This window comes from Heteronotia binoei, chromosome 14, assembly GCF_032191835.1.
Source record: "Heteronotia binoei isolate CCM8104 ecotype False Entrance Well chromosome 14, APGP_CSIRO_Hbin_v1, whole genome shotgun sequence".
Classification (NCBI taxonomy): Eukaryota; Metazoa; Chordata; class Lepidosauria; order Squamata; family Gekkonidae; genus Heteronotia; species Heteronotia binoei.
The window spans coordinates 72,210,821-72,222,371 of NC_083236.1; the positions used below are offsets into that span (position 1 = coordinate 72,210,821).

At 55.3% G+C, this 11,551-nt stretch overlaps 1 protein-coding gene across 1 annotated transcript in view; it reads left to right on the forward strand.

Moving 5' to 3' along the window:
- Nucleotides 1-7,812, forward strand: part of AP1G1 (adaptor related protein complex 1 subunit gamma 1) — a 34,862-nt gene extending 27,050 nt beyond the window's left edge. The window contains exons 14-24 of the mRNA XM_060253940.1: nt 1,505-1,559; nt 4,161-4,283; nt 4,406-4,495; nt 4,599-4,726; nt 5,184-5,288; nt 5,593-5,734; nt 6,365-6,491; nt 6,656-6,748; nt 6,874-7,034; nt 7,304-7,402; nt 7,629-7,812. Coding sequence (XP_060109923.1) covers nt 1,505-1,559; nt 4,161-4,283; nt 4,406-4,495; nt 4,599-4,726; nt 5,184-5,288; nt 5,593-5,734; nt 6,365-6,491; nt 6,656-6,748; nt 6,874-7,034; nt 7,304-7,402; nt 7,629-7,730 — 1,225 coding nt within the window. The 3' untranslated portion in view covers nt 7,731-7,812. The remainder of the gene's footprint in view (nt 1-1,504; nt 1,560-4,160; nt 4,284-4,405; nt 4,496-4,598; nt 4,727-5,183; nt 5,289-5,592; nt 5,735-6,364; nt 6,492-6,655; nt 6,749-6,873; nt 7,035-7,303; nt 7,403-7,628) is intronic.
- Nucleotides 7,813-11,551: the final 3,739 nt, after the last annotated feature.

Genomic DNA, 11,551 nt, shown 5'->3' on the forward strand with positions numbered 1-11,551 from the left:
TGCGTGCACCCAGTAGAGGGCATACTTCTTGAGATGACAAGTCCAGTTGACACACTTTGAGCTCTACCCCTCTGAGTCGGAACCCCCAATTACCAGCACCCACCTCTTCCTGTATTAGGGAGCAGAAACTCGAGTCCTTTCATCATGGGGGCCTGAGAAGCTTCCTTCAAGCTTCGTGGAGGCTAGGGAAGTAGCATTTGTTCCAGGGATTCAGAATCAGTATCTATAGGGAGATCCTGGAACCAATTGCTTAGCAGAAGAAGCTCAGAATGTTTCCTGATTTTCCTGCTCCTTTTGGTTACATTTTTCCAAGCGCCCTCCTTCTGTGATGGGTTCTCCTCCATTAACTCTTCCCCTGTTGCCCTCTTAAGAGCACTTCATGCATTCTGTCCATGAAATCCACACCTTCCCTTATACACTATACTGTGGACAAGTGTGTCTCAAGTCCCTGTATCTTCTCCTCCAGTAGGGCTACCAACTTACACTTGCTGCAAGTGTAATTGCTGCTACCCTCAGGTAAGAATACAAACATCCCGCAGACCTTAGACATCACTGCCTCAGCTCCCTCACCAGCCATGCTGTTGCAATCTGTTTCAAAATTAGTTCTGTTTATCTTGATTTCCTTGAAAGCTCCACTCCAAATTGTCTCTTGAGACTACTTGTGAGGAGCTTCCTGCAGGGCCCCCAGGCTAAGAGCCACAGGCTCATGGCAAAGGAGCCTAGCAGTTTAAAGGCTCACAGCCCCCACCTCTGACTCAACAGCCAGAGAAACAGTAAAAGATTGGGGCCAGCAACTACCTCCAGGTCAACAGTCCCTTCTCCCTCAGCAACAAACCAGACAAAAGGCACACAGAGAAGCAAGAAGAAACCCCTCTCCAGCAGGTTCCAAGCACTCACACAGTTCTCTCACACAACAACCTCTGTTAATGCTGTCCAGCTGTTTAAAAAAAGTAAAATTAACACTCACCTTGTTAGCACTTCCAGCACCTTCCTCCAACCCAGCTGAATCACAATGGTTGTTCCATTGCTTGCTTGCTGCTGCTTAGCAAGCCCTGTTCTACCCCCACCTGTTCTTGGGCAGCAACAGTTCAGGGTTGTCTGCTGGGCCAGCACACCTCAGAACTCACCCGCTCCCCCTGTGCTTTGGCTTATTGCCACACTGGCTGCAACGGCTCCTCTGGGTTTTGTTATGGTGGGGAGTGCTGCCGCTTCCACTGTGCTTGCAGTTTTCAGTGTTTCAATAAAGGGCTTGACACAGCAGTTGGTGACTTTATGGTGGTCCTGTTTGCACCTTGGAAGTCAGCTGCTGTGCCTTAAGGCGGCTAAAGCAGTGTACCTGCAGACCCAGCCGGAGCAGGATCCCACAAGGCGAGTCAAAGGGCTGCTGCGGGGGGTTGGCCTGGGGCGGGTGGGGGGAGTGGGTACCTGGCCCTTGTGGCTGTCCAGACCAAGTGTTTGGGCAGGGGCCTCCTTCCTCACCCAGTGCCCTCTGCTGCTTTTCCAGATATGCTCCTTCCAAGCGCTGGCACATAGATACCATCATGAGAGTCTTGACAACGGTAAGCGCTCCTGGAAGGGCCAGTCTGCGCACAAGGGATCCTGTGAAGACCAGGGTGGATTGCTGCATGTTATGCTTTTTCTGGTGCTTGGATTAGGGCTATGGAAGTCAGATGGTAGCAGTGTAGATCTCAAGAAAAGACTCCCGTTGAGGGAGGGAAGGGTTGGGTGGAACATAGCTCCGTGGAATTGCAGGTCTTTGCATTTCTGAAATCTCGGACTCAGTTCCCAGGATTCCCGGCAGCACTGCTGGAGAGGTCCTTATCTGCCTTGAGGCTTGACTGGCCACTAGCATTCCAGCTGCAGAATAATTGAGCTCATCAGCCCAGTAGTCTGGCTTGGATAAAGTAGTTCCTGCTGTTTGTGTGACCCTTAGACAGCTCTGGCCGCTCTAGCCAATGGGGAAGCCTCACTGCCTGTAACACTTTCAAGGTGGGACTGCCCTCATGCTGCATTCCAGCGGCAGCCCAGAAGCCACAGTCCACTTGCAGTCTAGAGGCCGCTGCCCTGGGAGTGTGGAGACTCTGCCTCCCCATCAGCTACAGGCTCACCCGCAGGGCTGATCCCACCATTGCCCAGGCACCGGAGATTTCCCAACTAATCCCACTGCTGGTTTTAACTAGTTTAGCAGAGCTAAATCTGTGGTGCCATCAATATCTGCTGCTGCTGAAAACAGTCATTGTACTTTTCCTGGTGGGGTGTGGATGTTACACTCCATTAAAGCCCAGGTATGTGGAGGGGCATCTGGAAGGGTGATCCGGGGTGGAGTTGCAAGTGGCACAGGGCCGAGAGGTGAGACGTTCCTGGGGAGGAGTGCCTGTGTACGCGTCTTCCTGGCATTCCTCAGTGGGGCCTGAGGAAGGAGCCCCCTGGGGTGCAGTGGCATTTGTCCATGGCAGCCGCAGCCCCTCTGGGCCGGCTGGGGGAGGTGGTAAATCAGGCTTCAGCCTGGGTGTGGCCATGGAAGGGTTCTCTCCGAAAGCCCAGGCACTGGCACTGCCCCTCTTGTTCCACCATGGTGTGAAGCCCCTGGGAGGTGGTCCAGAGCTCTGGAGTGGTCAGCGGGATGCTGACCACCCCCAGCTACAGTTGCCTTAGCTGCTGAGGTTGGACCTGCTGCTGGGGGTGCGCCTTTTGTCCCCGGCCAGCACAGTGGTGCTCCGTCTGTCCTGGCAGCCTCCGGACCCTTAGACTGTTCTGGAGAGGGGGGTGCCTTTTGTTAGCTGCCCTTTGGGGAGCGGCAGGATCCTGCTGGTTTTTTGACCTCCAGTTGAGGCTTCTCAGGAGGGGGCCATGAACAGTCCCTTGGAGGCTTCAGCCAGTGGAAGTGGGGGAGGGGGGGGCTTGCCTTCTTCTAACAGTTGCTGGGGGTGATGCAGCATCTGCGCTGCCCACCCTTTTCTCTGGGCCTCATTCAAGGTCTGCTGCTCTTAAGTCGATTCATGCCCTGGGATCAGCACACCTTCCCCCCGCCACCCTCCCCGCCTCCCACCCTCCTTCCCTCCGGGTTAAGCACTTCTGACCATGTCCTTCTGGAATGAAGGGTGGGCGAGGTGAGGGGGGGGGGAAGGCTGCTTCCTGGCTCCAGCATGGGTGGCTTTGTCGTCAGCCAGCGTTCATTCAACATGTGCCTGAAGCATCTAAAGTCTCCAAGGCAGGGTAGAAACTGGCTGTTTCTGTTCTGCCCTGAACCCAGAACTGGTTCTCCAGCAGTTTACAGGGGAAAGAGAGAACAACTAAGCCCATATAATAATAATAATAAACCTCCAAAGTGTAACCATCTTAAAGCAGAGATGTAACAACATATGCATCTTTAAAACATCAAAAGGTCCTGTCAGGCCAAAAGGGCCAGAGAATGGATTTAATAGTGGCGGCAGCAGGAAGACCCCAGAGGGCTGCGGGAGGACAGAACCCTCGGCAGCTAGAGGGTCTAGAAGAGCACCGGGGGGGGGGGGGGCTTCCGGAACAGGAGTGCTGTCGCTGGCTGAGGCAGCCTCCATCGCTTCCCACTCCAAACCTGAGCAGAGCAAAAAAGTGAACAGCACAGGAAGGGCACCGCAAACACCCAAACGGACTGTGTAACGACTGAATGCCTCTTTGTGATGTAATTCATATAATCCAATAAATGGATATAGACATACAAAATAGTCTTACACATCAAAAGCAAACATATATGAATTGTACAAAATTACCTTCATAGTGCTGAATATATGTCAGAAATGAAGATGAAATTCAAAGATAGATGTCCCATTTCAGAATGTAGACTTTCTTTCAGCATGGTCAATATAGCTGAGTTCTCATCCAAAAGAAGCGGTGCCGTCTCTTACTTGTTTCTCTCAATGCTCCCAACTAGCTTAGAAGATATATTCTGCACTGTGAAGATACTTTTGTACAATTCATATATTTGATATTAATGTATAAGAATGTTTTGTATTTCTCTTTTGTACAAAAGACTTTCAGTCGTATAAACTAATCATTTAATCAGTTATGCAGGTCATTTGGGTTTTTGCTGTGTCCACTTCAAATCAGCGCTCAGAACTTCCCCTTGAGCTTTTCTTGACAGCTTGTCAACTCCTCTTGCATCTTTGGTCTCCTCCTTCCAGGCAGGGAGTTACGTGCGTGATGATGCAGTACCTAATCTCATCCAGCTGATCACCAATAGTGTGGAGATGCATGCTTACACTGTCCAGAGACTCTACAAAGCCATTCTGGGTGATTACTCACAAGTAAGTGCTCTGAGTAATGCTGCTTGCACTGCCAAAGAGAGAGTGGTGTGGCTGCTAGATGGTATGAGCTTTGAGCTGTTTGTTGACATGCTCACCTGAGATCTGCTTCTTACCTCTGCCAGCAACCTCTGGTGCAGGTGGCTTCCTGGTGCATAGGAGAGTATGGAGACCTTTTGGTGTCTGGTCAATGTGAAGAGGAGGAGCCAATCCAGGTATTCCTGCAGAAGAAGGAATGGGGCACATCTTGTGGGGGGGGCAGAGGGGCCAACAGCTCTTCTTGCAGGACCTTTCACGTGTTGGCCTTTGGTTGCTCAGGTCACGGAGGATGAAGTTCTTGATGTTTTGGAAAGTGTCCTGATCTCCAACATGACAGCATCTGTCACCCGAGGCTATGCCCTCACGGCAATCATGAAGCTGTCCACGCGGTTTGCTTGCACAGTCAAGTGAGTTCCTTTCGGTTGGCTGCTCTGGGGACATGACCTGGTCTTGATGATTCAGTGCTTCCTGAAGGTTCCCTTCTGAGGCACAGAATCCTCTGTAGCTCCATTTTCTCAAGAACCCTCCTCTTCCTCTGTGTGGACGGCCAAGGCCCATCTTGTTCCCAGGGACCCATGTTGCCTCCTTGTTGCCATACAGGGAGGGCTGCCCTAGGCAGGGCTGAAGGAGGAAAGAGAGCGCAGTCCTGGCCAGACTGTACCTGCTCTTTGCACTTAAGAGACAAGAGGGCATCGTGGCCTAAGCCTCACTGTAGGGTAGGCTGGCCACGATGGCACACAGCATGGAGGGGCGAATAGTGGCACGCAGCGGTTAGAATCCAGTGACCACGGGAAGCCTGTCCCGTCTGACGTTTCTGTGGGTGCAGCTTAGAGGCTGAGCAGTGCTGTCCTTGCTCCTCTCCAGCCGCATTAAGAAGGTGGTGTCCATATACGGCAGCAGCATTGACGTGGAGCTCCAGCAGAGGGCAGTGGAGTACAATGCCTTGTTCAAGAAGTACGATCACATGAGGTGAGCGTGGGAGGGGGTCCCTTGGCAGGGCCTCTTGGTGGTGTGGGCGGCCTCACAGTGGTCCAAGACTTCCCTTGAGATACCCTTGTCAGATTGCCTCCAGAGGGCAGTGGTGACCTGGTGAGGAGTCTGCAGCATTCCAGGCATGGCCCCATCTGACCAGGAGCAGTGCCCTCTTCCTGCCTGCTGCTGGGAGTTGGCTTGGGTGCTCCACACGGAATGGCGTCTTGGTCAGCAGAAAGGCAGCTGCAGGGCTTGGAGGCTGCCTGTGGAGCTGGACGGCCACACCTTTGCTGTCTTGCAGGTCAGCATTACTGGAAAGAATGCCGGTGATGGAGAAGCTCACCACCAATGGCCCCACAGATGTCACTCAGCCCAACGGAGAGGCAGAGCCAGCGGTCCTGGAGACCAAGCCTCCTGCCTCAGGCCTGCAGCCCACCAGCCAGGTAAGGGACCCTCCGAAGCACGCAGAAGCTGCTGGTTCTTGTGTGGAGCCCCATGTGGAGGCCCTTCGAGAGGGGAGGCGGAGCCAGTGGTCCTGGAGACCAAGCCTCCTGCCTCAGGCCAGCAGCCAGGTAACAGAAGAGGTAAATCCTTGTATTCTCACAATACAAGAACTCGTGGGCATTCGATGAAATTGCTGAGCAGACTGGTTAAAACAGATAAAAGGAAGTCCTTCTTCACTGCCACAGGAGGTGGTGGCAGCTACAAGCATAGCCAGCTTCAAGAGGGGTTTAGATAAAAATATGGAGCAGAGGTCTATCAGTGGCTATTAGCCACAGTGTGTGTGTATGTGTGTGTGTGTATATATATATATAAATGTTGCCACTGTGTGACAGAGTGTTGGACTGGATGGGCCATTGGCCTGATCCAACATGGCTTCTCTTATGTTCCTCCGAAGCACGCAGAGCCGGTTCTTGTGCAGAGGCCCTTCGAGAGGGGAGGGCTGAACGCATGTCAGGGCTTGTGGGAGGGGCCTGTGGTGGTGTCTTCGGGGCCTTCTGAAGGGTCTGAGGCAGAGACAAGGGAGGTGTGTTGGCTGGCTTGGCGTGGCTTGATTGGTTGTTTCTCCTCAGGCAAATGATCTGCTGGACCTTTTGGGGAGCAACGACATTACGCCAGTGATCTCAACAGCCCCTGCACACAAGCCGACTTCTGCTGGTGGGGAACTGCTTGACCTCCTGGGGGATCTCAACCCAACCGGTGAGGTGCTGGGGGGCTTGGGTTGGGTCTGCGGGGAGAGGAGTCCTCGTGGCTCCCCTGCCCCGGCTGGCCTTCCGCTGCTGGAAGGAGGCGGCTCTGAGTGGGCCAGGCCAGCTGCAACCCCTGCCTTTGCTTCCCTCTCTCTGCTGCTGCTGTTGCTGTAGGTGCTTCCAGCCCCGCCCCGCAGATGCCGCACCCCCCCTTCCTGCTGGATGGCCTTCCCTCGCAGCCCATCTTCAACGACATGACTGCTGCCGGTAGGAACGTCGGCCCACGCCCTCCTTGGGAGAGGGTTAGAGGTGGCGGGGGCGGCTGCTCCGGATGGGGCAAGGAAGGGCAGCAGCAGCTCCGGCCGGCTCTGAGGGGTGCTCTTCCCTAACAGGCATCCCCACAATCACCGCCTACAGCAAGAACGGGCTGAAGATCGACTTTGCCTTTGAGCGCTCCAACACCAACGCCAGCGTCACCGTGATCACAATCCAGGCCGTGAACAGCACGGAGCTGGACATGACAGACTTTGTTTTCCAGGCTGCGGTACCAAAGGCGAGTGGTCCTTTGGGGTGGGGGCTTTTGCTGGTGCCTCCTCCAGGGGGCCCCTGCAGCGAGGGGGTGGGAGGTGCCTCTTTGGAGCCCCATCTTTGCTGTCATCTGGAGCAGGAGGGGGGGCAGTCTTGCAACCAGAGGCCAGCTGCCCCCGTGATGCAGAGGGCTGGGTGAAGCCCACTTGTGGGCCCGGAGGCCTCCCTCCTTCCCTCCCGAAGGAGCCCAGGCGAGAGCGTCACCCTCCTTTCCTTCCTTCCCTCCTTCCTCAGACATTCCAGCTACAGCTCCTGTCTCCCAGCAGCAGCGTCATCCCTGCATTTAACACGGGGACCCTCACCCAGGTCATCAAAGTCCTGAACCCACAGAAGGTGAGTGGCTGCCACTCCAGCAAGATCTTCTGTTCCCCTTGGGCTGGATGGAGCAGCATGGGGAGAGCGCCCCTCCCCTCCCCTGGCACAACAAAGAGCTTCCTGGTTCCTTTGGAGCCCTGCAGTCCTCTTGGGCGGTGCCGGAGACGTCTCCTGGGACCCCTTCCTGCTCTCGGAGCACTTTGAGGGGAGATGCTCACCTCTCCTCCTCCCGTTCTCGTTGCAGCAACAGCTCCGCATGCGGATCAAGCTGACGTATAATCACAAGGGGGCTGCCATGCAGGACCTGGCGGAAGTCAACAATTTCCCCCCTCAGTCCTGGCAATGAGCTCTGGCCCCGCCCTCTCACACCCCCCGCCTGTGTGACCGAAGAGACTCTGGGCAGGGCACTGTGACTCCAGACACCCCCCCCCGACTGCACCATGCCTTCCGCCCCCCGGGGAGCTGAGGAGAGCCGCTGCTGTGGAGCGGGAGGACTTGCCTCGCTCACCTGGACGGAAGCATCTCTTTCTTCAGACACTTGCGCTCTCTCTCTCTCTCTCTCTGTGTCTCCTCTCCTCACCGGGCTGCTGAGCCGTCCCTGCCTCAGAAGAAGCCAAGGCCCCACTGCTGCTGGGGAGGCGGAGGGGGGGGCAGCACCCGCACTCCCCTCCGTCCGTCCATCTGAGCAGCTGTCTTCTCTCCAGGGGGGCAGGGCAGGGTGGTGGGGCGGGCCGTGGCTGGGTGACTTCGTCAGGCACTTTCACGTTGGCAACGGATTCCAAGGATGCTGAGTTGGATCCTTCGTCTTGGGGGTTCCTTGGTGTTGGGGGGCCTTTTCTACGCTTGACTGCATCCCCCACCCCACCCCGGGCAGGGTAGTGGCTTGGATCTGAGCAGGGGGGGGGGCGTGTGGGTTGGTGGGACCTGCTTTTCTCTGGACAAGCCCTCCTTGCAGAACGTGGGGCTGGAGGTGAGCAGGTCCTGGCTGCTGCCTCACTCCCAAGGCGGGGGGATGGACGGATGCTCTCCCGCCAGCAGCCCTCTCAGCAGCTTGGAACTCCGGGGGGGGGGGGAGGAAATGCTTGTTGCTAGGTGAGGCCCTGAGAGATGGTGAGGTGCCCAGGAGGAGCCCTCCCCTTCGCCTGCCTGCAGGAAGCCTCAGAGTCGCTTTCCCCCTCGGCCCTTTTCATTTCCTGTCTGAGTCCTGGATTCCATTTGGATTCGTTCTCCTCCTGGGACGTTTGTGTTGTATCTGTAATATTGGCACTGAAATAAAGACCGTGCGGTTGCAGAGAACGCCCTTCTTCCAAGCCCAGCCCTCCCCCCCCCCCCGACTGGCCTCAGGGATCTGTGCAGGGTGCCCCCCCCCCAGTCTCCTGACCACCCTGTGAGGGAGGTCAGGCTGCGAGACTGGCTGGCTCAGCCCCCCCCCCCCCTGAAGGTGCCACCTCTGGCTGTGCGGGTGGGAGGAGGGAAGTCTTGTTCTTTGATCTGCTCCAGATGCTGTTGGACTCCTTCCTTCTGCAAGGCAGAGGCACCCCAGGGATTGTGGTGGTGGTGGTGGTGGCGGCAGCAGCTTTTGACAGTACAGTCTTCACCACCAGCCCAGCCGCCTGGTCTCTTTCAATGGGATCCTGCCAGGAATTGAACCCGGCACCTGGAGGAGGTGGCCTTTCTGTGCGTGAGACAATGTGGAGTCACAGCCAGTTGCCTAAGTGCTGGCTGCTGCATCTCCAAAAGGCTGGGGAAAGTCCTCCGCCCCTTCTTCAGATAACTGGACTCCCGGGGCGCCCAGTGAAGGGCAATGGGCAACTGATTCAGGGGAGCCACAAGGAACAAGCTTCTTTATTCAAGGAGTCCTTAAATGGTGGCGTTCCCTGCCAGCAGCGGAGCAGGTACAGGGATGGCTGCAAGCCCAGATGGCTGTAAAAGATTCGTGGAAGACCAGCCCAGTCACTGACGGCTAAGCTAAAGGGAGCCTGTCTGTTCTGAAGAAGTCATCTCTCCGAGATGCTGTGTGCACAGAGGGCTCCTCCTGGGCTCCTGGTTTGCTGCTGGGTGAGAAAGGATGCTGGATCCAGCAGGAGTCATCTTCCGATGTGAGGTTAGTCTTTTATCTGTGAGAGAACCGGGCTTGATTCCCCACTCCTCCTCCACTTGCAGCTGCTGGAATGGCCTTGGGTCAGCCAGAGCTCTCACAGGAGTTGTCCTTGAAAGGGCAGCTGCTGTAAGAGCTCTCTCAGCCCCACCCACCTCACAGGGTGTCTGTTGTGTGTGGGGGGGGGGGGGTAGAAGAGATTGTGACCACTCTGAGTCTCTGGTTCAGAGAGAAAGGTGGGGTATAAATCTACGGTCGTCTTCTGCTTTTCAGCCAGCAGCCTCCAAAGAGAGAAGGCAAGCCATCCATCCAGGGTTTACATTCAGCAGTCACGCAGAGCTACAGGCGGAGGAGGGGACAATGGCCTGGCAGGAGCTGGAAAGGCAGCCCCCACCCCCGGCTCCACTGGGCCCGTAGGGTTCCCCCTCCTGTGTGGCTCAAATCCCCCTCAAGCCCTCGGCCTTCCGTGTGGGGCGGGGAAGAGGCCAGGCTTCAGCTGCAACTTCTGTCCCCCTTCCCGATGCTTGTGCTGGTTTTGCTCTTCTTTGGCCCCTCTGGGTGCTGGCGCAGATCCTGTGGGGGGGGGAGGGCTGTTTCTTGTTAACCGCGGCAAACCTCTTGACCTCCCCCTCTCTGCCAAGCCCTCCCCCCAGTGGCTGTTGGGGGGGGGGTAACACATGGGATAGAACTGCCAGGCTTTTCGGAAGGAGATGTGTGCAGAGAGCAGCGTTTACAGTTGCTGGAGCTTTTGTGGAGCACAAGCAGGTTATGAAGGGAGCAGCTCTCGGCAGCTGTACCGGATCAGGCCCAAGTTGGCTTTCACCCAGCGGTGACCTGGATGCCCTCAGGCAGCCCTGAAGGTGCTGCTCCCCTTTTCCTTCACGGTCTCCTGTGTCTCCAGAAGACACACACACAGCCCTGCTCTGTGCACCTGCCGAAGGGGAGGCTCATCCACCAAGCCTCTGCTAGAACTATAAACCTGGTTAGCCCAAGGCAGGCAGGCTGGCAAGCAAACAGTGCTGCCGCTCTGGTGGGGCGCACCTCCCCCCCCCCCCCCCCCCCGGTGCTGGGAAAGCTCCCCCAGGCTCCTGGATGAAGAGCAGCCTTGGGGAAGGAGAACTATACAATTATCACCGGTCAACAATAAAGAGATTCACACTCAATGTGTGTACATGTGTTTGATTTAGTGCAATAATAGACAAAAATAATACAAAGGAACAATAAGGTATCTGTACTTTCCCAATCAATGCACTCGAAGGTTTAGGGGTAGGGACCAGCCTTAACGAAGTCCGTAGTTGCATGCTGTAGAGGGGGGAGAGGCTCGTTTTCAAGAGCTGTGCTGCTTAAAACCCTTTTCCACCTATATTACATTGAATTGTATGGAAACTTCTAGGGGCTCTCCACTCCCTGACTGGAAGCAGTTCATGGGATTGCCATTGTGCAGTGTCATATGGGTTTTGCGCTTGCAGAAGAAAAGTTGTGTGTAGCTGTCATAATAGTGGGAGGAGCCTCGTTTTACGGCCAATCAGGTCGTTTCCCACCAATGGCGGATTATAAATAAGGGGCTCCTCACACACATCCCTCAGTTCTTTTGGGTTGAAACCCTTGGGACTCTTTAGCTTGGAGAAACGTCGACTGTGGGGTGACATGATAGAGGTTTACAAGATAATGCATGGGATGGAGAAGGTAGAGAAAGAAGTACTTTTCTCCCTTTCTCACAATACAAGAACTCGTGGGCATTCCATGAAATTGCTGAGCAGACGGGTTAAAATGGATAAAAGGAAGTACTTCTTCACCCAAAGGGTGATTAACATGTGGAATTCACTGCCACAGGAGGTGGTGGCAGCTACAAGCATAGGCACCTTCAAGAGGGGGTTAGATAAAAATATGGAGCAGAGGTCCATCAGTGGCTATTAGCCACAGTGTGTGTGTGTGTGTGTATATATATAAAAAAAAAAAATTGGCCACTGTGTGACACAGAGTGTTGGACTGGATGGGCCATTGGCCTGATCCAACATGGCTTCTCTTATGTTCTTTTGCCACCATGGAAGAAGTGTACCCAATGCTCA